This window comes from Salvelinus fontinalis, chromosome 30, assembly GCF_029448725.1.
Source record: "Salvelinus fontinalis isolate EN_2023a chromosome 30, ASM2944872v1, whole genome shotgun sequence".
NCBI classification, from domain to species: domain Eukaryota; kingdom Metazoa; phylum Chordata; class Actinopteri; order Salmoniformes; family Salmonidae; genus Salvelinus; species Salvelinus fontinalis.
Window position 1 is genome coordinate 4,837,390 of NC_074694.1, and position 24,500 is coordinate 4,861,889.

Consider the following 24,500-nt stretch of genomic DNA (forward strand, 5'->3'; position numbering starts at 1 on the left):
AATTGTTGAACGTGGGTATGTCAGTGGGTACTTGTCAGCAGCAGTAACCCAACCTTCATGGTACGTCCGGTGGCTGTCTGCTCTCAACCTTAGAACCTTTACCTTGTGCACTGTGGTCTCTGCTGGCCTCGTTCTGGCTCATCGTGTAAAAGTTGTCGGTCATATTTTAGTGCTGCTTGTAACAATTTATCTGTCTTTCAATGATGTACAGTCAGAGCAGCTTCCATATTCTCTGACGTGTCCCTTATGGAACTAGCTGTTTGTTTAGTGTCGTCTTTTAGGAAGGGCTGAACCCCGAGCAGCCTAGCCAGGGGGTATTCTGATCTTACCCCACGAGGTCCGGAATGCTGCTGGTTTCCTGTTCTACCTGATCAATAAATGCACCCACCTGGTGTCCCAGGTCTAAATCAGTCCCTGATTAGAGGGGGAATCACCCACCTGGTGTCCCAGGTCTAAATCAGGTCCTGATTAGAGGGGGAATCACCCACCTGGTGTCCCAGGTCTAAATCAGGTCCTGATTAGAGGGGGAATCACCCACCTGGTGTCCCAGGTCTAAATCAGGTCCTGATTAGAGGGGGAATCACCCACCTGGTGTCCCAGGTCTAAATCAGGTCCTGATTAGAGGGGGAATCACCCACCTGGTGTCACAGGTCTAAATCAGTCCCTGATTAGAGGGGAATCACCCACCTGGTGTCCCAGGTCTAAATCAGTCCCTGATTAGAGGGGAACAATGAAAAATCACAGTGGAACCGAGTCCGAAACAGATTAGAGTCTGGCCAGTAGGGTTAGAATGAGTTACCACACCTGGCCAGTTGGGTTAGAATGAGTTACCACACCTGGCCAGTTGGGTTAGAATGAGTTACCACACCTGGCCAGTAGGGTTAGAATGAGTTACCACACCTGGCCAGTAGGGTTAGAATGAGTTACCACACCTGGCCAGTAGGGTTAGAATGACTTACCACACCTGGCCAGTAGGGTTAGAATGAGTTACCACACATGGCCAGTTGGGTTAGAATGAGTTACCACACCTGGCCAGCAGGGTTAGAATGAGTTACCACACCTGGCCAGTAGGGTTAGAATGAGTTACCACACCTGGCCAGTTGGGTTAGAATGAGTTACCACACCTGGCCAGCAGGGTTAGAATGAGTTACCACACCTGGCCAGTAGGGTTAGAATGAGTTACCACACCTGGCCAGTTGGGTTAGAATGAGTTACCACACCTGGCCAGTAGGGTTAGAATGAGTTACCACAACTGGCCAGTAGGGTTAGAATGAGTTACCACACCTGGCCAGTAGGGTTAGAATGAGTTACCACACCTGGCCAGTAGGGTTAGAATGAGTTACCACACATGGCCAGTTGGGTTAGAATGAGTTACCACACCTGGCCAGCAGGGTTAGAATGAGTTACCACACCTGACCAGTTGGGTTAGAATGAGTTACCACACATGGCCAGTAGGGTTAGAATGAGTTACCACACCTGGCCAGCAGGGTTAGAATGAGTTACCACACCTGGCCAGCAGGGTTAGAATGAGTTACCACACCTGGCCAGCAGGGTTAGAATGAGTTACCACACCTGGCCAGCAGGGTTAGAATGAGTTACCACACCTGGCCAGCAGGGTTAGAATGAGTTACCACACCTGGCCAGTTGGGTTAGAATGAGTTACCACACCTGGCCAGTTGGGTTAGAATGAGTTACCACACCTGGCCAGTTGGGTTAGAATGAGTTACCACACCTGGCCAGTTGGGTTAGAATGAGTTACCACACCTGGCCAGTAGGGTTAGAATGAGTTACCACACCTGGCCAGTTGGGTTAGAATGAGTTACCACACCTGGCCAGCAGGGTTAGAATGAGTTACCACACCTGACCAGTTGGGTTAGAATGAGTTACCACACCTGGCCAGCAGGGTTAGAATGAGTTACCACACCTGGCCAGTAGGGTTAGAATGAGTTACCACACCTGGCCAGCAGGGTTAGAATGAGTTACCACACCTGGCCAGTTGGGTTAGAATGAGTTACCACACCTGGCCAGCAGGGTTAGAATGAGTTACCACACCTGACCAGTTGGGTTAGAATGAGTTACCACACCTGGCCAGCAGGGTTAGAATGAGTTACCACACCTGGCCAGTAGGGTTAGAATGAGTTACCACACCTGGCCAGCAGGGTTAGAATGAGTTACTACACCTGGCCAGTTGGGTTAGAATGAGTTACCACACCTGGCCAGCAGGGTTAGAATGAGTTACTACACCTGACCAGTTGGGTTAGAATGAGTTACCACACCTGGCCAGCAGGGTTAGAATGAGTTACCACACCTGACCAGTTGGGTTAGAATGAGTTACCACACCTGGCCAGTAGGGTTAGAATGAGTTACCACACCTGGCCAGTTGGGTTAGAATGAGTTACCACACCTGGCCAGCAGGGTTAGAATGAGTTACCACACCTGACCAGTTGGGTTAGAATGAGTTACCACACCTGGCCAGTAGGGTTAGAATGAGTTACCACACCTGGCCAGCAGGGTTAGAATGAGTTACCACACCTGGCCAGCAGGGTTAGAATGAGTTACCACACCTGGCCAGCAGGGTTAGAATGAGTTACCACACCTGGCCAGCAGGGTTAGAATGAGTTACCACACCTGGCCAGCAGGGTTAGAATGAGTTACCACACCTGGCCAGTTGGGTTAGAATGAGTTACCACACCTGGCCAGTTGGGTTAGAATGAGTTACCACACCTGGCCAGTTGGGTTAGAATGAGTTACCACACCTGGCCAGTTGGGTTAGAATGAGTTACCACACCTGGCCAGTAGGGTTAGAATGAGTTACCACACCTGGCCAGTTGGGTTAGAATGAGTTACCACACCTGGCCAGCAGGGTTAGAATGAGTTACCACACCTGACCAGTTGGGTTAGAATGAGTTACCACACCTGGCCAGCAGGGTTAGAATGAGTTACCACACCTGGCCAGTAGGGTTAGAATGAGTTACCACACCTGGCCAGCAGGGTTAGAATGAGTTACTACACCTGGCCAGTTGGGTTAGAATGAGTTACCACACCTGGCCAGCAGGGTTAGAATGAGTTACTACACCTGGCCAGTTGGGTTAGAATGAGTTACCACACCTGGCCAGCAGGGTTAGAATGAGTTACCACACCTGGCCAGTTGGGTTAGAATGAGTTACCACACCTGGCCAGTAGGGTTAGAATGAGTTACCACACCTGGCCAGCAGGGTTAGAATGAGTTACCACACCTGACCAGTTGGGTTAGAATGAGTTACCACACCTGGCCAGTTGGGTTAGAATGAGTTACCACACCTGACCAGTTGGGTTAGAATGAGTTACCACACCTGTTCAATCGTCTCAGATCCAGAGTAAATAGGGTCTGAGATTCACTGAGTAATATTGTTGTTGTGATGTAATTTCCTGTCTTCGCCCCACCGCATAGTCTAACGTAGTGGTTCTTATCTTAGCCCTACCTTGTCAGGTAACAATTATCTCCTCTGGACCAATCAGAACAGCTTCCATATTCTCTCATCATATTGTGTCCTTATGGAACTGGCTGTTGTTTTGGGTTTAGTATAGTGATTTAGGAGGGAGTAAGTCTGTAATATCCCCTTTCACACTGTTGTCCCGACCCGTACTGGGCCGGCCTGGCTACACATCCCACATCGTTTCAGAAACCGTGCTGGATAGAATCATGTGAAGAGAACAGAACAAATCCAATCCAGCGTAGTGTGCTTCTGTTTGGCACTATAGTGTGAAAAAGGTATGTTATTGTTGTGATGTCATTTCCTGCCCCCCCAGGTGTGTGTTCCTGCCTGACAACGGGGCGTTCTTTGTGAACTATGTCATCGCGTCGGCGTTCATCGGTAACGCCATGGATCTGCTGAGGATCCCTGGTCTGCTCATGTATATGACCCGGTTGTGTCTGGCTCGCTCTGCTGCCGAGAGACGCAACGTCAAGAGGGTGAGTAGAGGAGCGCCACCTGGTGGATCAGGAGGACCTCAGTTAGTCAATCTCGTAAACTACATCACTACTGGGAGGAAAATAGTTATATCTAAGATTATCTATGGAGTGACAAGATAGTTGACTGACCGCTCTAATAAAACTTATATTCGATCAAATAAGCCTCACGTTGCAAATTAGCAATTACATTTTATGTTGACCAAATTCGACACTCGATGAATAAAATCATAAAATCCCCAGTTCCACTGGTTAACGCTGTATTTTCATGTGGACAGATTTTGGGGTGGAGTCAATTCTCTCACTTCTCCTCTTCCTCTCTGGTTATATGTTACTGCAGTGTTCCCCAACCCTGGTCCTCCAGGGTGTACTGTTGGGTCTCCTGGAGAACCAGGGTTGGGAAACACTGTGCTACTGGGTCAGGGTCAAATACATTTAAAACCACTCAATTCAGGAAGTAAACTGACATTTCAATGAGGAGAGCAATGAGGAAATGTCTATTTCAATGTACTTCCTGAATTGACTGTGTTGAAATGGCATGAACCCCAACCCTGACAAGCTATGCTTTTGTTGAACTTAAGCTTCCCTAAGGACATATAATAATATCCTCCTGTTAATGTGTGTCTCTCTGCATCATCAAGCATATGAGTTGCAGTTCTATAACTCTATTTCTATGCTCTGCAGCACCAGGTGTATGAGTTCCAGTTCTATAACTCTATTTCTACGCTCTGCAGCACCAGGTGTATGAGTTCCAGTTCTGTAACTCTATTTCTATGCTCTGCAGCACCAGGCGTATGCGTTCCAGTTCTATAACTCTATTTCTATGCTCTGCAGCACCAGGCGTATGAGTTCCAGTTCTATAACTCTATTTCTCTGCTCTGCAGCACCAGGCGTATGAGTTCCAGTTCTATAACTCTATTTCTATGCCCTGCAGCACCAGGCGTTTGAGTTCCAGTTCTGTAACTCTATTTCTATGCTCTGCAGCACCAGGCGTATGAGTTCCAGTTCTATAACTCTATTTCTACGCCCTGCAGCACCAGGCGTATGAGTTCCAGTTCTATAACTCTATTTCTACGCTCTGCAGCACCAGGCGTATGAGTTCCAGTTCTGTAACTCTATTTCTACGCCCTGCAGCACCAGGCGTATGAGTTCCAGTTCTATAACTCTATTTCTATGCCCTGCAGCACCAGGCGTATGAGTTCCAGTTCTATAACTCTATTTCTATGCCCTGCAGCACCAGGCGTATGAGTTCCAGTTCTATAACTCTATTTCTATGCTCTGCAGCACCAGGCGTATGAATTCCAGTTCGGGGCGGCCTATGCCTGGATGATGTGTGTCTTCACTGTGGTCATGACATACAGCATCACCTGTCCAATCATCGTCCCCTTCGGTGAGCTGGGCTCCACTGTTACTAACTGCCCACTGGGCACGGAGGGGTTAAGTCAACGTGGAAAATATAATGGATTTGCACAAAGTCATCCACTATTGTTTTGAAGATGACGTTTCAGCCACATGTTTAAGTCATCATGGTAATCAATTTTCAACATAGACAAACCTTGTTTAAAATATGTTGAATTTGTACCTTTGAAACAATGTCAGATCTTCAATGTAATATCCACTATAAGAAAAGAAAAAAAAAGGTGCTATGTTGAGAATAATTGTTGAGGAATCTCCACTTGACAGATTCACTGTTGCTGTCAAAGTTGTCCCAAAGGGTAGGTTCAACAGAGAAAATGAAATATAACCATACTTTATCAATTATATCATCAATAATGCTATTTAGGCCTTTATAACGTTTAGGGAGTCATAAACAGCTGTTGTTAAAATTGGACCCAGGATTGATCTGAAATAGACCATACATAAAGAATATGACTCAATCAAAACCAATTGGATTCAAATTGGATTCAAACTGGATACAAACTGGATTCAAACTGGATTCAAACTGGATTCAAACTGGATTCAAACTGGATTCAAACTGCATTCAAACTGCATTCAAACTGGATTCAAAGTGGATTCAAAGTTTGATTGAATTGAGTCCTATTCTTTAACTTGAATTGACGATGTGGATCCAACATATCAATTATTAATTTGTAGACAGACTGGAATTCAAGCCAGACTCAGTGACACGGACGGAACGATCTCCTTTAAATGTTGACGTTTGGTTGCGTTGTGTCAATCAAACACAATTCAATATAACTTTTGTAATACAGCATAGAGCCTAAACGTCTAAGGCTCTCTTAACAAACTAATGTAATATTCAACCGTAGTATGTTGAGGTTACTGTAACTGTACGTGTTGTCTTATGTCATCATAGAAAACGTACGCGTTCAAGATACCATGCAAAGGTTGCATGTCTGTGGGGAACTTCGCAGATGCTTTAATGATCTTGATCTTCACTTGCACTTTAATAATCTCATTTGCAATCCAGGTCATTGGGTTGTGCTGTCAGATGAAGCGTAGTGATAACACATTTAAGTTTTGTTGTATAAATATCTGACAATCCACTTTTTGAATTTGGTTGTGCTTCAAAGGATTGTAAGCGCAGTGATAACACATTGGGAAATCGACCAACTTTTGGCAGTCTTTTCGAACGTTTGATAATAAATTGTCATCTCATTCATCAATGTATCAACCAAATAAAACCCAATTCTCCACATTTAAAATGACGTAGTGTGCCCACTGGGTGGCCTGATGCATCGGGCTGGCTTTCCCAAAGCTTTGGTAGCTAAAATAGTATGTTATTTCTTGCCATCACCTGACTAGTAGCAGGTTATTTATCACCTGACTGTAGTAGGTTATTTATCACCTGGCTAGCAGGTTATTTATCACCTGACTAGTAGGTTATTTATCACCTGACTGGTGGTAGGTTATTTATCACCTGACTAGTAGGTTATTTATCACCTGGCTAGTAGGTTATTTATCACCTGGCTAGTAGGTTATTTATCACCTGGCTAGTAGGTTATTTATCACCTGGCTAGCAGGTTATTTATCACCTGGCTAGTAGGTTATTTATCACCTGGCTAACAGGTTATTTATCACCTGACTAGTAGCAGGTTATTTATCACCTGACTAGTAGTAGGTTATTTATCACCTGGCTAGTAGGTTATTTATCACCTGACTAGTAGCAGGTTATTTATCACCTGACTAGTAGCAGGTTATTTATCACCTGACTAGTAGCAGGTTATTTATCACCTGACTAGTAGCAGGTTATTTATCACCTGACTAGTAGCAGGTTATTTATCACCTGACTAGTAGCAGGTTATCTATCACCTGACTAGTAGCAGGTTATTTATCACCTGACTAGTAGCAGGTTATCTATCACCTGACTAGTAGCAGGTTATCTATCACCTGACTAGTAGCAGGTTATTTATCACCTGACTAGTAGCAGGTTATTTATCACCTGACTAGTAGCAGGTTATTTATCACCTGACTGGTAGTAGGTTATTTATCACCTGACTGGTAGCAGGTTATTTATCACCTGACTAGTAGGTTATTTATCACCTGGCTAGTAGGTTATTTATCACCTGACTAGTAGCAGGTTATTTATCACCTAACTAGTAGGTTATTTATCACCTGACTAGTAGGTTATTTATCACCTGGCTAGTAGGTTATTTATCACCTGACTAGTAGCAGGTTATTTATCACCTAACTAGTAGCAGGTTATTTATCACCTGACTAGTAGCAGGTTATTTATCACCTGACTAGTAGCAGGTTATTTATCACCTGACTAGTAGCAGGTTATTTATCACCTGACTAGTAGCAGGTTATTTATCACCTGACTAGTAGCAGGTTATTTATCACCTGACTAGTAGCAGGTTATTTATCACCTAACTAGTAGGTTATTTATCACCTGGCTAGTAGGTTATTTATCACCTGACTAGTAGCAGGTTATTTATCACCTGACTAGTAGCAGGTTATTTATCACCTGACTAGTAGCAGGTTATTTATCACCTGACTAGTAGCAGGTTATTTATCACCTGACTAGTAGCAGGTTATTTATCACCTGACTAGTAGCAGGTTATTTATCACCTGACTAGTAGCAGGTTATTTATCACCTGACTAGTAGCAGGTTATTTATCACCTGACTAGTAGCAGGTTATTTATCACCTGACAGAATAACTATGAGAAAGTATCAACGATAAGTCTGTTTGACCGTCAATATTCCCGGGACACGTTCCATTTATAAAATGAAGAGGGGAGGGGCTTATGGACAAGCTAGTTTTTAGGCCCACTGACTGGCTCTGCTCCTCTCTCCTCTCTCCTCTCCCGTCTCCGTCCCTCTCTCCTCCCCTCTCTCCTCTCCCGTCTCCGTCCCTCTCTCCCCCCTCTCCTCTCCCGTCTCCGTCCCTCTCTCCTCCCCCCTCTCCTCTCCCGTCTCCGTCTCTCTCTCCTCTCCCATCTCCGTCTCTCTCTCCAGGTCTGATGTACATGCTGTTGAAGCACCTGGCAGATCGCTACAACATGTACTATGCCTACCTTCCCTCCAAGCTGGACAAGAAGATCCACTCTGGGGCCGTCAACCAGGTGGTGGCAGCACCCATCCTCTGTCTCTTCTGGCTCCTGTTCTTCTCCACTCTCCGCACAGGTACGAGGTCGCCACCTACTGGCCGTTCTGGGCCGTAACAGTCTCATATACAGGGCCTTCAGAAAGTGTTCACGCCTCTTGACTTTTTCCAACATTTTATTGTTTAAAGCTTGAGTTTTAAAATGGATTAAATTTAGATTTTTTGGGGGGTCGCTGGCCTACACACAATACCCCATAATGTGAATGTAGAATTATGTTAGTTTTTTTTTACAAAAGAATTAAACATTAAAATCTGAAATCTCTTCTGTTAGCAACAAGGCGCTGAAATAATACTGCAAAAAAAATGAACAAACCAGTTAACCCTTTGCCCTGAATGCTGCTGGATTCGGGGTTAAACTTGGAACATTGTTATACTCAGAAGTATAGGAACTTTAGTTACAAAAGAGACATAATGAAGCTTAGGAGGAGCTGAATGCAAGGAAAACAATCGCACATGACAGTACTGATTAGGGGATAATCCATTGAAGGCTCATATCACTTAGTTCCCTGCTTAGCAAGAATGATGCAATGTTTAGTGATAAGGAGGAGACTTGACCCAAAGTGGGGTATGAATACCACCACGGGGGAAGCCTTGTCTGTTTCTGAATTACAGCCCTAACGACACTTTGGGAAGAATTAAACTTGGTTAAGCTTCTCTAGTGTCCGTGAGTTATTTACTCAAAATTAGAACCTAACAATACAAAATGTTATGTTTGGGGCAAATCCAATACAACACATTGCTGAGTACCACTGTCCATGTTTTCAAGCTTACAGGCCATTCAGAAAGTATTCAAACCCTTTCCCCTTTTTCCACATTTTGTTACGTTACAGCCTCATTCTAAAATAGATTAAATTACCTTTTTTCCTCATTAGTCTACACACAATACCCCATAATGACATCACAATACCCCATAATGACATCACAATACCCTATAATGACATCACAATACCCCATAATGACATCACAATACCCCATAATGACATCACAATACCCCATAATGACATCACAATACCCCATAATGACGTCACAATACCCCATAATGACATCACAATACCCCATAATGACGTCACAATACCCCATAATGACAAGGCAAAAACTGTTTTTTAGACATTTTTTGCAAATGTGTGTAGATGACAGTGCATGTCGGGAGAAAAAAACCAAAGCCATTAGGTTGAAGGAATTATTCGTAGAGCTCCGAGACAGGATTGTGTCGAGGTACAGATCTGGGGAAGGGTACCAAAATATTTATGCAGCATTAAAGGTCCCCAAGAACACAGTGGCCTCCATCATTCTTAAATGGAAGAAGTTTGGAACCACCAAGACTCTTCCTAGAGCTGGCCGCCAGGCCAAACTGAGCAATCGGGGGAGAGGGGCCTTGGTCAGGGAGGTGACCAAGAACCTGATGGTCACTCTGACAGAGCTCCAGAGTTCCTCTGTGGAGATGGGAGAACCTTCCAGAAGGACAACCATCTCTGCAGCACTCCACCAATCAGGCCTTTATGGTAGAGTTGCCAGACGGAAGCCACTCCTCAGTAAAAGGCACATGACAGCCCGCTTGGAGTTTACCAAAAGGCACCTAAAGACTCTCAGACCATGAGAAACAAGATTCTCTGGTCTGATGAAACCAAGATTGAACTCTTTGGCCTGAATGCCAAGCATCACGTCTGGAGGAAACCTGGCACCATCCTTACGGTGAAGCATTGTGGTGACAGCATCATGCTGTGGGGATGTTTTTCAGAGGCAGGGACTGGGAGACTAGTCAGGATCGAGGGAAAGATGAACGGAGCAAAGTACAGAGCGATCCTTAATGAAAACCTGCTCCAGAGCGCTCAGGACCTCAGACTGGGGCGAAGGTTCACCTTCCAACAGGACAATGACCCGAAGCACACAGCCAATACAGCGCAAGAGTGGCTTCAGGACAAGTCTCTGAATATCCTTGAGTGGCCCAGCCAGAGCCCAGACTTGAACCCGATCGAACATCTCTGAAGAAACCTGATAATAGCTGTGCAGCGACGCTCCCCATCCAACCTGACAGAGCTTGAGAGGATCTGCAGAGAAGAATGGGAGAAACTCCCCAAATACAGGTGTGCCAAGCTTGTCGCGTCATACCCAAGAAGACTCGAGGCTGTAATCACTGCCAAAGGTGCTTCAACAAAGTCCTGAGTAAAGGGTCTGAATATTTAAGTAAATGTGATATTACCGGTTTTTATTTGTAATAAATGTGTAAAAATTTTAGAAACTGTTTTTGCTTTGTCCTTATGGGGTATTGTGTGTAGATTGAAGAGGGACATTCTTTCTTTAGAATAAGGCTGTAACTAAAAATAATTATGTAAATGTGATATTTTTGATTTGTCATTATGGGATGTTGTGTGTAGATTGATGAGGGAAAAAAACTATTTAATCCATTTTAGAATAAGGCTGTAATGTAACAAAAAGTGGAAAAAGTCAAGGGGTCTGAATACTTTCCGAATGCATTTAAGGCTGTAACCTTGAATAAGGGTTTCAAATTTTGGGAAATTACACTCGAATTGTTTTATATATTTTACATGTTGTCAGGAAATGCAACTCTGTCTCAGGTTCTGCTGTGGTGCAGTGGTTGCACAGCCTTTCCTCTATAGGGAGCCAGGTTTTCCTGTATCTACTCTTTGCTCGCTCTCGCTCGCTCTCAATTTAAGGGCTTTATTGGCATAGGAAACATATGTTAACATTGCCAAAGCAAGTAAAATAGATAATAAATACAAGTGAAATAAACAATAAAAATGAACAGTAAACATTACACTCACAGAAGTTCTAAAAGAATAAAGACATTTCAAATGTCATATTATGTCTATATACAGTGTTGTAACAATGTACAAATGGTTAAAGTACAGAAGGGAAAATAAATAAGCATAAATATGGGTTGTATTTACAATGGTGTTTGTTCTTCACTGGTTGCCCTTTTCTTGTGGCAACAGGTCACACATCTTGCTGCTGTGATGTCACACTGTGGAATTTCACCCAGTAGATATGGGAGTTTATCAAAATTGGGTTTGTTTTCTAATTCTTTGTGGATCTGTGTAATCTGAGGGAAATATGTGTCTCTAATATGGTCATACATTGGGCAGGAGGTTAGGAAGTGCAGCTCAGTTTCCACCTCATTTTGTGGGGAGTGTTGCACATAGCCTGTCTTCTCTTGAGAGCCATGTCTGCCTACGGCGGCCTTTCTCAATAGCAAGGCTATGCTCACTGAGTCTGTACATAGTCAAAGCTTTCCTTAAGTTTGGGTCAGTCACAGTGGTTAGGTATTCTGCCACTGTGTACTCTCTGTTTAGGGCCAAATAGCATTCTAGTTTGCTCAGTTTTTTTGTTGATTCTTTCCAATGTGTCAAGTAATTATCTTTTTGTTTTCTCATGATTTGGTTGGGTCTAATTGTGCTGTTGTCCTGGGGCTCTGTGGGGTGTGTTTGTGTTTGTGAACAGAGCCCCAGGACCAGCTTGCTAAAGGGTTTGGGAATCGCTTCCTTTTAGGTGGTTGTAGAATTTAACGGCTCTTTTCTGTATTTTGATTATTATTATTATTATTATTATTATTATTATTATTATTATTAGTATCGGCCTAATTCTTCTCTCTCTCCCCTCCTCTCCTCTCCTCTCCTCTCCTGTCTCTCTCCTCTCCTCTCCTGTCTCTCTCTTTCATCTCCTCTCCTGTCTCTCTCTTTCATCTCCTCTCCTGTCTCTCTCCTCTCCTCCTCTCCTCTCCTCTCCTGTCTCTCTCTCTCTCCTCTCCTCTCCTCTCCTGTCTCTCTCCTCTCCTGTCTCTCTCTTTCCTCTCCTCTCCTGTCTCTCTCCTCTCCTCCTCTCCTCTCCTGTCTCTCTCTTTCCTCTCCTCTCCTGTCTCTCTCTCTCCTCTCCTCTCCTCTCCTGTCTCTCTCTCTCCTCTCCTCTCCTGTCTCTCTCTTTCCTCTCCTCTCCTGTCTCTCTCTTTCCTCTCCTCCTCTCCTCTCCTCTCCTCTCCTCTCCTCTCCTCTCTCTCAGGTTTCTCCGCCCCTACCTCTATGTTCACCTTCAGCGTTCTGATCATCACCATCATCGTCTGCTTGTCCCATGTCTGCTTCGGACACTTCAAATATCTCAGCGCTCACAACTACAAGGTAAAACAAAAACAGCCTCCAGAGAAACTTCTTATTTATAATGTTGAAGTGTTCAGTGGATTTGATTTAATTCTGTCTTCATTTAAACCAGGAACGTCATTGAGGAACGCCATGTTGATCCTGTATGTAATATGAGACACATTGAAGCAAAAAGGCCTGAGGGGGTGGGGTATATGGCCAATATACCACAGCTAGGGGCTGTTCTTAGGCACGACACAACACGGAGTATTTTGGCCATATACCACAAACCCCTGAGGTGCCTTATTGCTGTTATAAACTGGATACCAACGTAAAATTAGTGGAGTAAAAAATGAGTGTTTTGTCATACCCGTGGTATACTGGTCTGATATACCACGGCGGTCAGCCAATCAGCATTCAGCGCTCGAACCACCGAGTTTATAATTTATAGACCCGTCTACATTATTACAATCTTAGAGCAGGACGTCTCGATGTGGAAAACTCTTAGGATTAAAGGCCTTTTGATAAATCAGGATTATTCAACTCTTACACAGCTAAGGAATCACCCACCCGATGTCCCAGGTCTAAATCAGGCCCTGATTAGAGGGGAATCACCCACCTGGTGTCCCAGGTCTAAATCAGGCCCTGATTAGAGGGGAATCACCCACCTGGTGTCCCAGGTCTAAATCAGGCCCTGATTAGAGGGGAATCCCCCACCTGGTGTCCCAGGTCTAAATCAGGCCCTGATTAGAGGGGAAACACCCACCTGGTGTCCCAGGTCTAAATCAGGCCCTGATTAGAGGGGAATCACCCACCCGGTGTCCCAGGTCTAAATCAGTCCCTGATTAGAGGGGAAGGTGTCCCAGGTCTAAATCAGGCCCTGATTAGAGGGGAATCACCCACCCGGTGTCCCAGGTCTAAATCAGGCCCTGATTAGAGGGGAATCGCCCACCTGGTGTCCCAGGTCTAAATCAGTCCCTGATTAGAGGGGAATCACCCACCTGGTGTCCCAGGTCTAAATCAGGCCCTGATTAGAGGGGAATCACCCACCTGGTGTCCCAGGTCTAAATCAGGCCCTGATTAGAGGGGAATCGCCCACCTGGTGTCCCAGGTCTAAATCAGTCCCTGATTAGAGGGGAATCACCCACCTGGTGTCCCAGGTCTAAATCAGGCCCTGATTAGAGGGGAATCACCCACCTGGTGTCCCAGGTCTAAATCAGGCCCTGATTAGAGGGGAATCCCCCACCTGGTGTCCCAGGTCTAAATCAGGCCCTGATTAGAGGGGAATCACCCACCTGGTGTCCCAGGTCTAAATCAGGCCCTGATTAGAGGGGAATCACCCACCTGGTGTCCCAGGTCTAAATCAGTCCCTGATTAGAGGGGAATCACCCACCCGGTGTCCCAGGTCTAAATCAGTCCCTGATTAGAGGGGAATCGCCCACCTGGTGTCCCAGGTCTAAATCAGGCCCTGATTAGAGGGGAACAATGAAAACAAGCAGAGGAACTGTCTTCCAGGTCCAGAGTTGATTTTGAGGTTGATATAGTATAAAAGTCATCACTGTGAATGTTCTGCAGTCGAATTATATTGTAATTATTATTATGATGATATTTTCTCCCATCTCTTTACCCCCCCCCCGCCCCCACAGATTGACGTGGAGAATGTGGATGGGGTGGAGAACGGTCGTCCAGCACGAACCTCTCCCTCCAATAAGTCAGCAGTAAGTACCACTAAACCTCCCTCCAATAAGTCAGCAGTAAGTACCACTAAACCTCCCTCCAATAAGTCAGCAGTAAGTATCACTAAACCTCTCCCTCCAATAAGTCAGCAGTAAGTATCACTAAACCTCCCTCCAATAAGTCAGCAGTAAGTATCACTAAACCTCCCTCCAATAAGTCAGCAGTAAGTACCACTAAACCTCCCTCCAATAAGTCAGCAGTAAGTCCCACTAAACCTCCCTCCAATAAGTCAGCAGTAAGTACCACTAAACCTCCCTCCAATAAGTCAGCAGTAAGTCCCACTAAACCTCCCTCCAATAAGTCAGCAGTAAGTACCACTAAACCTCCCTCCAATAAGTCAGCAGTAAGTACCACTAAACCTCCCTCCAATAAGTCAGCAGTAAGTATCACTAAACCTCTCCCTCCAATAAGTCAGCAGTAAGTACCACTAAACCTCCCTCCAATAAGTCAGCAGTAAGTATCACTAAACCTCCCTCCAATAAGTCAGCAGTAAGTACCACTAAACCTCCCTCCAATAAGTCAGCAGTAAGTATCACTAAACCTCCCTCCAATAAGTCAGCAGTAAGTCCCACTAAACCTCCCTCCAATAAGTCAGCAGTAAGTACCACTAAACCTCCCTCCAATAAGTCAGCAGTAAGTCCCACTAAACCTCCCTCCAATAAGTCAGCAGTAAGTACCACTAAACCTCCCTCCAATAAGTCAGCAGTAAGTTTCACTAAACCTCCCTCCAATAAGTCAGCAGTAAGTACCACTAAACCTCCCTCCAATAAGTCAGCAGTAAGTATCACTAAACCTCCCTCCAATAAGTCAGCAGTAAGTCCCACTAAACCTCCCTCCAATAAGTCAGCAGTAAGTCCCACTAAACCTCTCCCTCCAATAAGTCAGCAGTAAGTCCCACTAAACCTCCCTCCAATAAGTCAGCAGTAAGTATCACTAAACCTCTCCCTCCAATAAGTCAGCAGTAAGTATCACTAAACCTCCCTCCAATAAGTCAGCAGTAAGTCCCACTAATCCTCCCTCCAATAAGTCAGCAGTAAGTACCACTAAACCTCCCTCCAATAAGTCAGCAGTAAGTACCACTAAACCTCCCTCCAATAAGTCAGCAGTAAGTCCCACTAAACCTCTCCCTCCAATAAGTCAGCAGTAAGTATCACTAAACCTCCCTCCAATAAGTCAGCAGTAAGTATCACTAAACCTCTCCCTCCAATAAGTCAGCAGTAAGTCCCACTAAACCTCCCTCCAATAAGTCAGCAGTAAGTACCACTAAACCTCTCAGCCAGCCTCCTTGCTGCCATTTACTCAGCCAGCCTCCATTTCCTCAGCCAGCCTCCATGCTGCCATTTACTTAGCCAGCCTCCATTTACTCAGCCAGCCTCCATGCCTCCATTTACTTAGCCAGCCTCCATTTACTCAGCCAGCCTCCATGCTGCCATTTACTCAGCCAGCCTCTATGCTGCCATTTACTCAGCCAGCCTCTATGCTGCCATTTACTGATCCAGCCTCTATGCTGCCATTTACTCAGCCAGCCTCTATGCTGCCATTTACTGAGCCAGCCTCTATGCTGCCATTTACTCAGCCAGCCTCTATGCTGCCATTTACTCAGCCAGCCTCTATGCTGCCATTTACTCTCCAGCCTCCATGCTGCCATTTACTCTCCAGCCTCCATGCTGCCATTTACTCAGCCAGCCTCCATGCTGCCATTTACTCAGCCAGCCTCCATGCTGCAATTTACTCAGCCAGCCTCCATGCTGCCATTTACTCTCCAGCCTCCATGCTGCCATTTACTCAGCCAGCCTCTATGCTGCCATTTACTCAGCCAGCCTCTATGCTGCCATTTACTCTCCAGCCTCCATGCTGCCATTTACTCTCCAGCCTCCATGCTGCCATTTACTCTCCAGCCTCCATGCTGCCATTTACTCTCCAGCCTCCATGCTGCCATTTACTCTCCAGCCTCCATGCTGCCATTTACTCAGCCAGCCTCCATGCTGCCATTTTCTCTCCAGCCTCCATGCTGCCATTTACTCAGCCAGCCTCCATGCTGCCATTTACTCAGCCAGCCTCCATGCTGCCATTTACTCTCCAGCCTCCATGCTGCCATTTACTCTCCAGCCTCCATGCTGCCATTTACTCTCCAGCCTCCATGCTGCCATTTACTCAGCCAGCCTCCATGCTGCCATTTACTCTCCAGCCTCCATGCTGCCATTTACTCAGCCAGCCTCCATGCTGCCATTTTCTCTCCAGCCTCCATGCTGCCATTTACTCAGCCAGCCTCCATGCTGCCATTTACTCTCCAGCCTCCATGCTGCCATTTACTCAGCCAGCCTCCATGCTGCCATTTACTCTCCAGCCTCCATGCTGCCATTTACTCTCCAGCCTCCATGCTGCCATTTACTCTCCAGCCTCCATGCTGCCATTTACTCAGCCAGCCTCCATGCTGCCATTTACTCTCCAGCCTCCATGCTGCCATTTACTCAGCCAGCCTCCATGCTGCCATTTTCTCTCCAGCCTCCATGCTGCCATTTACTCAGCCAGCCTCCATGCTGCCATTTACTCAGCCAGCCTCTATGCTGCCATTTACTCTCCAGCCTCCATGCTGCCATTTACTCAGCCAGCCTCCATGCTGCCATTTTCTCTCCAGCCTCCATACTGCCATTTTCTCTCCAGCTTGGTTACAATATCCACACTAGCATACCTCGTATGGATATTAAAGTAGCTGTCGAGTGAAAATCTCACTTTTAAAAAGTTCATATTCTGTTAACTCTTATCCAAATCATGCTGTTGGCTCGTCTATACTCGTATTTGTGGCCAAAGCATAAATGAGAGAAAAACACTATTTTTAAAAAGAGTCTAGAATGTTTGCTATTTCTATATCAGACGCTAACCTGTTTTCTTCTCTATCCCCCCTTTCTCTTCCTCCCTCATGTCCCCTCCCCCCTTTCTCTTCCTCCCTCATGTCCCCTCCCCCCTTTCTCTTCCTCCCTCATGTCCCCTCCCCCCTTTCTCTTCCTCCCTCATGTCCCCTCCCCCCTTTCTCTTCCTCCCTCATGTCCCCTCCCCCCTTTCTCTTCCTCCCTCATGTCCCCTCCCCCCTTTCTCTTCCTCCCTCATGTCCCCTCCCCCCTTTCTCTTCCTCCCTCATGTCCCCTCCCCCCTTTCTCTTCCTCCCTCATGTCCCCTCCCCCCTTTCTCTTCCTCCCTCATGTCCCCTCCCCCCTTTCTCTTCCTCCCTCATGTCCCCTCCCCCCTTTCTCTTCCTCCCTCATGTCCCCTCCCCCCTAATTCTCTTCCTCCCTCATGTCCCCTCCCCCCTTTCTCTTCCTCCCACATGTCCCCTCCCCCCTTTCTCTTCCTCTCTCATGTCCCCTCCCCCCTTTCTCTTCCTCCCTCATGTCCCCTCCCCCCTTTCTCTTCCTCCCTCATGTCCCCTCCCCCCTTTCTCTTCCTCCCTCATGTCCCCTCCCCCCTTTCTCTTCCTCCCTCATGTCCCCTCCCTCCTTTCTCTTCCTCCCTCATGTCCCCTCCCCCCTTTCTCTTCCTCCCTCATGTCCCCTCCCTCCTTTCTCTTCCTCCCTCATGTCCCCTCCCCCCTTTCTCTTCCTCCCTCATGTCCCCTCCCCCCTTTCTCTTCCTCCCTCATGTCGTCCCTCTCGCCTCTCTTCTTTCTTGTCAACAGCAGATGTACATTGCCTCGGTGCTCCAGGATCCCAGCTTAGACGAGATGGGTTCGGCTGGCAGCGGGGTCAGCGAAGGCTCGCAGGACGAGGAGATCATCCAAGTGGGGAACAGCCTCAATGAGGCCGACTTCCAGGTAGCCTAGTGGTTTAAGAAGCGAGCCAGCAACTGGAGGGTTGATTCTGACTCTGACCGATGTGGTGCGGAGTGAGCCAGAGGGCGATGGTATTATAGATGCAGTACCATTGCCTGCTGTTGTGCTCTTGAGTACTGCTTCTTCTAACTCCTTGGTGTGTGTGTGTGTGTCCTCGAGCGTAAACAGTTCTCTGCAAATTGAACGGACAGTCAAATATTCTGCTCCCTTTTTCTTCCAGAGTGGCGAGGACAGTCTTCTCGCTAACGAGGTGCGGCACTGACGTGAGGGGATGCCGGAGACGGTTGTCGGGATGGAGACAGAGGACGGGGAGAGAGAAGAAGAGACTAAGGTGTAATGTGACCGACAGGATGGATGCACTGATCTAGTGAATGAAGCTACGGAGCTGAAACGGACTGACAGACAGCTCTATGAGACGTGAAGAGACCACTAAACCTTAAACACCTTGAGTCAAGAGAGAGGGACTATTTCTCTGTCTACACTAACGAACACAGCAACACAAATACCTTTCTCATGCCTTTCACTCCTCTTCAGCTTAGGCCATGGACAACAGTTCTCCAGCATATCATCTCCCCCCAGAGACTACACTAACACCAAAATGCAAAGGAGAGAGAGAGAGAGAGAGAGGGAGAGAGACACCTAGACTACTGAGAGAGAGAGAGAGAGAGGGAGGGAGAGAGAGAGAGAGACAGAGAGACAGAGAGAGAGAGAGAGAGAGAGAGACACCTAGACTACTGAGAGAGAGAGAGAGAGGGAGAGAGAGAGAGAGAGAGAGAGAGGGAGAGAGACACCTAGACTACTGAAAGAGAGGGAGAGAGGGAGGGAGAGAGAGAGAGAGAGAGAGAGAGAGAGGGAGGGAGAGAGAGAGAGAGAGAGAGAGAGCGCGCGCGCGCAATGGACTACTGTCTACATTAACTAACAAAGGAAGACTACTTACTAAAGACCTCTATCAACAACTGCTTCACTAGGATTCTACTCTATATACTATGTACTCTATGTATGCTACTCTGACACTCAGACTCTACTGTAAAACACTAGGACTCTACTGTAGGACTCTAGTCTGGCGCTAGGACTCTACTGTAGGACTCTACTGTAGGACTCTCCTCTGGCTCTAGGACTCTACTGTAGGACTCTAATCTGGCGCAAGGACTCTGCTGTAAAACTCTGGCGCTAGGACTCTAATGTAGGACTCTACTCTGGCGCTAGGACTCTACTGTAGGACTCTACTGTAGGACTCTACTCTGGCGCTAGGACTCCACTGTAGGACTCTACTCTGGCGCTAGGACTCCACTGTAGGACTCTACTGTAGGACTCTAGTTTGGCGCTAGGACTCTACTGTAGGACTCTACTCTGGCGCTAGGACTCTACTGTAGGACTCTAGTCTGGCACTAGGACTCTACTGTAGGACTTTAGTCTGGCACTAGGACTCTACTGTAGGACTCTCCTCTGGCTCTAGGACTCTACTGTAGGACTCTAGTCTGGCGCTAGGACTCTACTGTAGGACTCTACTCTGGCGCAAGGACTCTGCTGTAAAACTCTGGCGCTAGGACTCTAATGTAGGACTCTACTCTGACGCTAGGACTCTACTGTAGGACTCTACTGTAGGACTCTACTCTGGCGCTAGGACTCTACTGTAGGACTCTAGTCTGGCACTAGGACTCTACTGTAGGGCTCTAGTTTGGCACTAGGACTCTACTGTAGGACTCTAGTTTGGCACTAGGACTCTACTGTAGGACTCTCCTCTGGCTCTAGGACTCTACTGTAGGACTCTCCTCTGGCTCTAGGACTCTACTGTAGGACTCTAGTCTGGCGCTAGGACTCTACTGTAGGACTCTAGTTTGGCACTAGGACTCTACTGTAGGACTCTCCTCTGGCTCTAGGACTCTACTGTAGGACTCTAGTCTGGCGCTAGGACTCTACTGTAGGACTCTAGTCTGGCACTAGGACTCTGCTGTAAAACTCTGGCGCTAGGACTCTAATGTAGGACTCTAGTTTGGCACTAGGACTCTACTGTAGGACTCTACTGTAGGACTCTCCTCTGGCTCTAGGACTCTACTGTAGGACTCTCCTCTGGCTCTAGGACTCAACTCTCTCTGATATCTTCCTTCATGACGAATCTATCTATTCTGATGGCAAAGTAAAGCAGGGACACGTAGCAGTAGTTAACTCCCCTCTTCCAACTGTTGATGTAGAGCTGCCTCTGAACTGAGGTTCGTGACTGTGACGTGAGAACAGCCACTCTCTAACATTGTACCGGGAGCCCCCGCAGACACACTCACAACTGAGATGGGAAGAAGATTGCCTTGTCATGCAGGGCAGGTTGGGGGGGGGGGGGACTATCTTTCTGTCTAGATTTCCTTAAAACTATGACTATTGCACTTGAAAGAGAAGGATAGGTGTGTGTCTGTGCCCTACACTGGCTTGGCTTAGTGGGGTGATGTGGCTGTGTCTCGCATGTGTTTTCCTCCTCACAGAACCTCGAGTGTGGTTTGCTAGAGGTCTAGAATAGCCACTCGGCCATGCCTCGGACTTCAGAGGGGTTGGAGGGATCTTTATTTCCCCTAATCTTTTTGCCTGTTCTGCCCTGCATCCTTAATAGTCTCTGCACGAGAGGCCGCTTCACAACAAGCAGCTTTATATGAGAAGACGGAGATGAAATGTCTGTCAGCGTCACACTGTTCGCCTGCTCTGGTCTCCCCCTACTCTGTCCCGACCGTCTCCGGGAGTCTCTGGGTGGTTCCAGCCCTGTGTAAAAAAAAAAAAAAAAAGGAAAGGTGGTCGCTATGACGATGACCGCTCTGTAACAAACTGAACTAACACTCCCTCACTGCTGTTTACTTTTTATGTTTCGCTTTTTCCATGTTGCTCAGCAACAAAAACTCGGGATTTGTAAAATAGCCTCTCTTTTTTTTTTTTATTATTGTATTTATTTTTTAGGCATGGTTATTTTAAGTTGGTCTGAGAACTTTAATTACTTAACTACTGTTTATCGACATTAAAATGACTTAACTGGATGAATGGATCATGTAACATGGAAATACTGTACCTCGTAAACAACACAGTTGCTCCGTCTTCTGGCCTGTTCTGCCCAGAGAAGTGGGACTGCGGCTCCAGACTGAGCCCTAATGGAGCCCGGACATAACTGAAGGTAGAAGACAGTCTAGAGCCCCTAGAGGATAGGCGGATGCCCCCGGGGAAGCACATATGAAGTGGATATGACAGCCCACCCTCTACCTTGTTTTGTGTCCCACAACTATGGTTGCAAAATTCACAACAATTTTCCCAGAGTTCCTAGGGTTTTCACATCTTGGTTCGAAGTTTCTTGGAATAAGAGATTTCTGGAAAAACCGAGGAACTTTGCGAAAGTTTCCGTAATTTTGCTACCTCAGCCAGTCCTCCTCTCCCAGCCAGGACTCTGTGGGACAATGTTCCTCTGTAGAGGGAGAACTCGACCCTTGAACTCTTGGTCTGTGACCTGTACATGTAGTTCCACCAGGACTCCCTGTTAATAGGGGTCGCGTTCAGCAGGGGCCCGTGGCACAACGTTGTTGAACGTTCAGATACATGTTATGTAGAACAAAATATGCCTCTGAACTCTATTCATGACATTTCTATGTGCAACGTTCCACAACGTTTCATAACGTTTGCCTACATGAATGTGACCCTGGCCCTTGCTCTTGACTGCCTGTCTCGGTGTTCACTAGTTCTATCTATCTCATCGAACTGCTCTCATATCATACTAGTTCCTATACAAGACAAGCCTCTTTATTTTGGTGTTTACGTCACTATACTAAAGATTTATTTCACTGTCTGTTGGTTTAAACATTTTGTTTTTTTGTGTGGGGCGGGAAACTGGATAAGAAATAATGAGCTTTTAGAGGATAGTCTACGAGTTACCGAGTTCTGACGACTCTAGGTGGGCTCTGATTGGTTTAAGGATGCCTAGCGTCATCCAATGACAACATGAATTGTGACATCAGCGAGATACTCTGATCATGTAGTGGTCTATATATTGTAAAATAAAAGTTCAAATGATCATTGAGCGTTGATAGAAATGCCAATGTCCCAACTGCAATTAACACCGCTACAGTGCTGTATTGTACGTGGTGTTGTTAATCCCGTTGACAGGTCCCGTTTTATAGAAAACATCACGGCAGAACAGACAGGCGCTATGTGGGACGCAGACAATGAGTCTTAATGCAGGAAGACGCGATCAGCGGGTTTTTAAGATCCTGGTATTTTGTTTATGTTGTTTCACTTGAACATACTAGCATACTATCCGATTTATCAGCGGGGAAAAAACAAAATGGATGACACCAACTTTATTGTTTTTATATATTTTTTTCCTTCTCTGTAATCTGCCGTTTTTTTATTTCGATTACTTCTTCCTCCATAATCATGATGTCAATGTGCTCTCAAGTCGTTACAATATTCCACTGACCAGAACCAATGAGCAGCTTCGTTTTCCTTCCAAAGTGATGCCTTATGGCAGAACAGATCTAGCCTGGTTTAACCTCAGGGGGTCTATTACAAAACAGAATCAATGACTTGAGCCAACTATTAGATATACTAATTATAGATTTTTCTGGGTGATTTTAAGAAAACTAAACTCAGACGTGTGTTTTTGGTTGTGGAATCAACTAGAACGTTCCCATTTTCAAGCTCCATCTTTCTAAAACAATAAACAGTTATTTCAGAATATTTAGGCAAGTTAGCTGGCTAACTCATTGATCTTGTTTTGTGGTATTCCCTCCTGAGCATTGTCTGGTTTAGCTATGTGCATATCTCCTCTATAACTGTCCTGTCAGAAACATTTCACTGGTCCTGTTCAAAGTCTTGGTTCCACATTGTGGAAACGCATCAATAAATATGAAAACAAAATGTCCTTTGAAAATGTTTTCGTAGCACTAATTTGTGCAGTCAGTCAGTCAGTCAGTCAGTCAGTCAGTCAGTGGGCTGAACCATACATGGTAAGCAGGGGTTCCTATTATATGCATAAACCAAGTAACAACTCTAGTGTCTCGTACACATTTAATGTACTCTGTAGTACTTCTATATAACTAGTCCGATGTAGTGTCTGATTCTGTACAGTAAAATGATGCACTCAGGATTTATCAAACGTGTTATTTTTTGAAGGTGTAACGTTTGTATCAGTCGGTGTCTGGGAATAGTATCATAGAAACTCAGCAACAACACAAAAAAAAGAAACTTCCCTTTTTCAGGACCCTGTCTTTCAAAGATAATTCATAAAAATCCAAATAACAGATCTTCATTGTGTTATTTTAAACACTGTTTTCCCATGCTTGTTCAATGAACCATAAACAATTAATGAACATGCACCTGTGGAACGGTCGTTAAGACACTAACAGCTTACAGAAGGTAGGCAATTAAGGTCACAGTTATGAAAACTTAGGACACTAAAGAGGCCTTTCTACTGACTTTGAAAAACACCACAAGAAAGATGCCCAGGGTCCCAGCTCATCTGCGTGAACGTGCCTTAGGCATGCTGCAAGGAGGCATGAGGACTGCAGATGTGGCCAGGGCAATAAATTGCAATGTCTGTACTGTGAGACGCATAAGACAGCGCTACAGGGAGACAGGACGGAGAGCTAATCGTCCTCGCAGTGGCAGACCACGTGTAACACCTGCACAGGATCGGTACATCCGAACATTCCACCTGCGGGACAGGTACAGGATGGCAACAACAACTGCCCGAGTTACACCAGGAACGCACAATCCCTCCATCAGTGCTCAGACTGTCCTCAACAGGCTGAGAGGCTGGACTGAGGGCTTGTAGGCCTGTTGTAAGTCAGGTCCTCACCAGACATCACCGGCAACAACGTCGCCTATGGGCACAAACCCACAGTCGCTGGACCAGACAGGACTGGCAAAAAGTGCTCTTCACTGACGCGTCGCGGTTTTGTCTCACCAGGCGCGATGGTCGGAATGAGCGTCCGTCACGGTCTGGGGCGGTGGGTCACAGCATCATCAGACTGAGCTTGTTGTCATTGCAGGTAATCTAAACACTGTGCGTTACAGGGAAGACATCCTCCTCCCTCATTTGGTACCCTTCCTGCAGGCTCATCCTGACATGACCCTCCAGCATGACAATGCCACCAGCCGTAATGCTCGTTCTGTGCGTGATTTCCTGCAAGACAGGAATGTCAGTGTTCTGCCATGGCCAGCGACGAGCCCGGCTCTCAATCCCACTGAGCATGTCTGGGACCTGGTCCCGGAGGGTGAGGGCTAGGGCCATTCCCCCCAGATATGTCTGGGAACTTGCAGGTGCCTTGGTGGAAGAGTGGGGTATCATCTCACAGCAAGAACTGGCAAAT

At 46.3% G+C, this 24,500-nt stretch overlaps 1 protein-coding gene across 2 annotated transcripts in view; it reads left to right on the forward strand.

Moving 5' to 3' along the window:
* LOC129828556 (CSC1-like protein 2) overlaps positions 1-23,272 on the forward strand; it is a 60,448-nt gene extending 37,176 nt beyond the window's left edge. For both annotated transcript variants that reach the window (XM_055889579.1, XM_055889578.1), the window contains 7 exons: positions 3,790-3,952; positions 5,234-5,339; positions 8,367-8,534; positions 12,529-12,644; positions 14,249-14,320; positions 18,013-18,147; positions 18,386-23,272. In XM_055889579.1, coding sequence (XP_055745554.1) covers positions 3,790-3,952; positions 5,234-5,339; positions 8,367-8,534; positions 12,529-12,644; positions 14,249-14,320; positions 18,013-18,147; positions 18,386-18,427 — 802 coding nt within the window. In that variant the 3' untranslated portion in view covers positions 18,428-23,272. The remainder of the gene's footprint in view (positions 1-3,789; positions 3,953-5,233; positions 5,340-8,366; positions 8,535-12,528; positions 12,645-14,248; positions 14,321-18,012; positions 18,148-18,385) is intronic.
* The last annotated feature ends 1,228 nt before the right edge of the window (positions 23,273-24,500 follow it).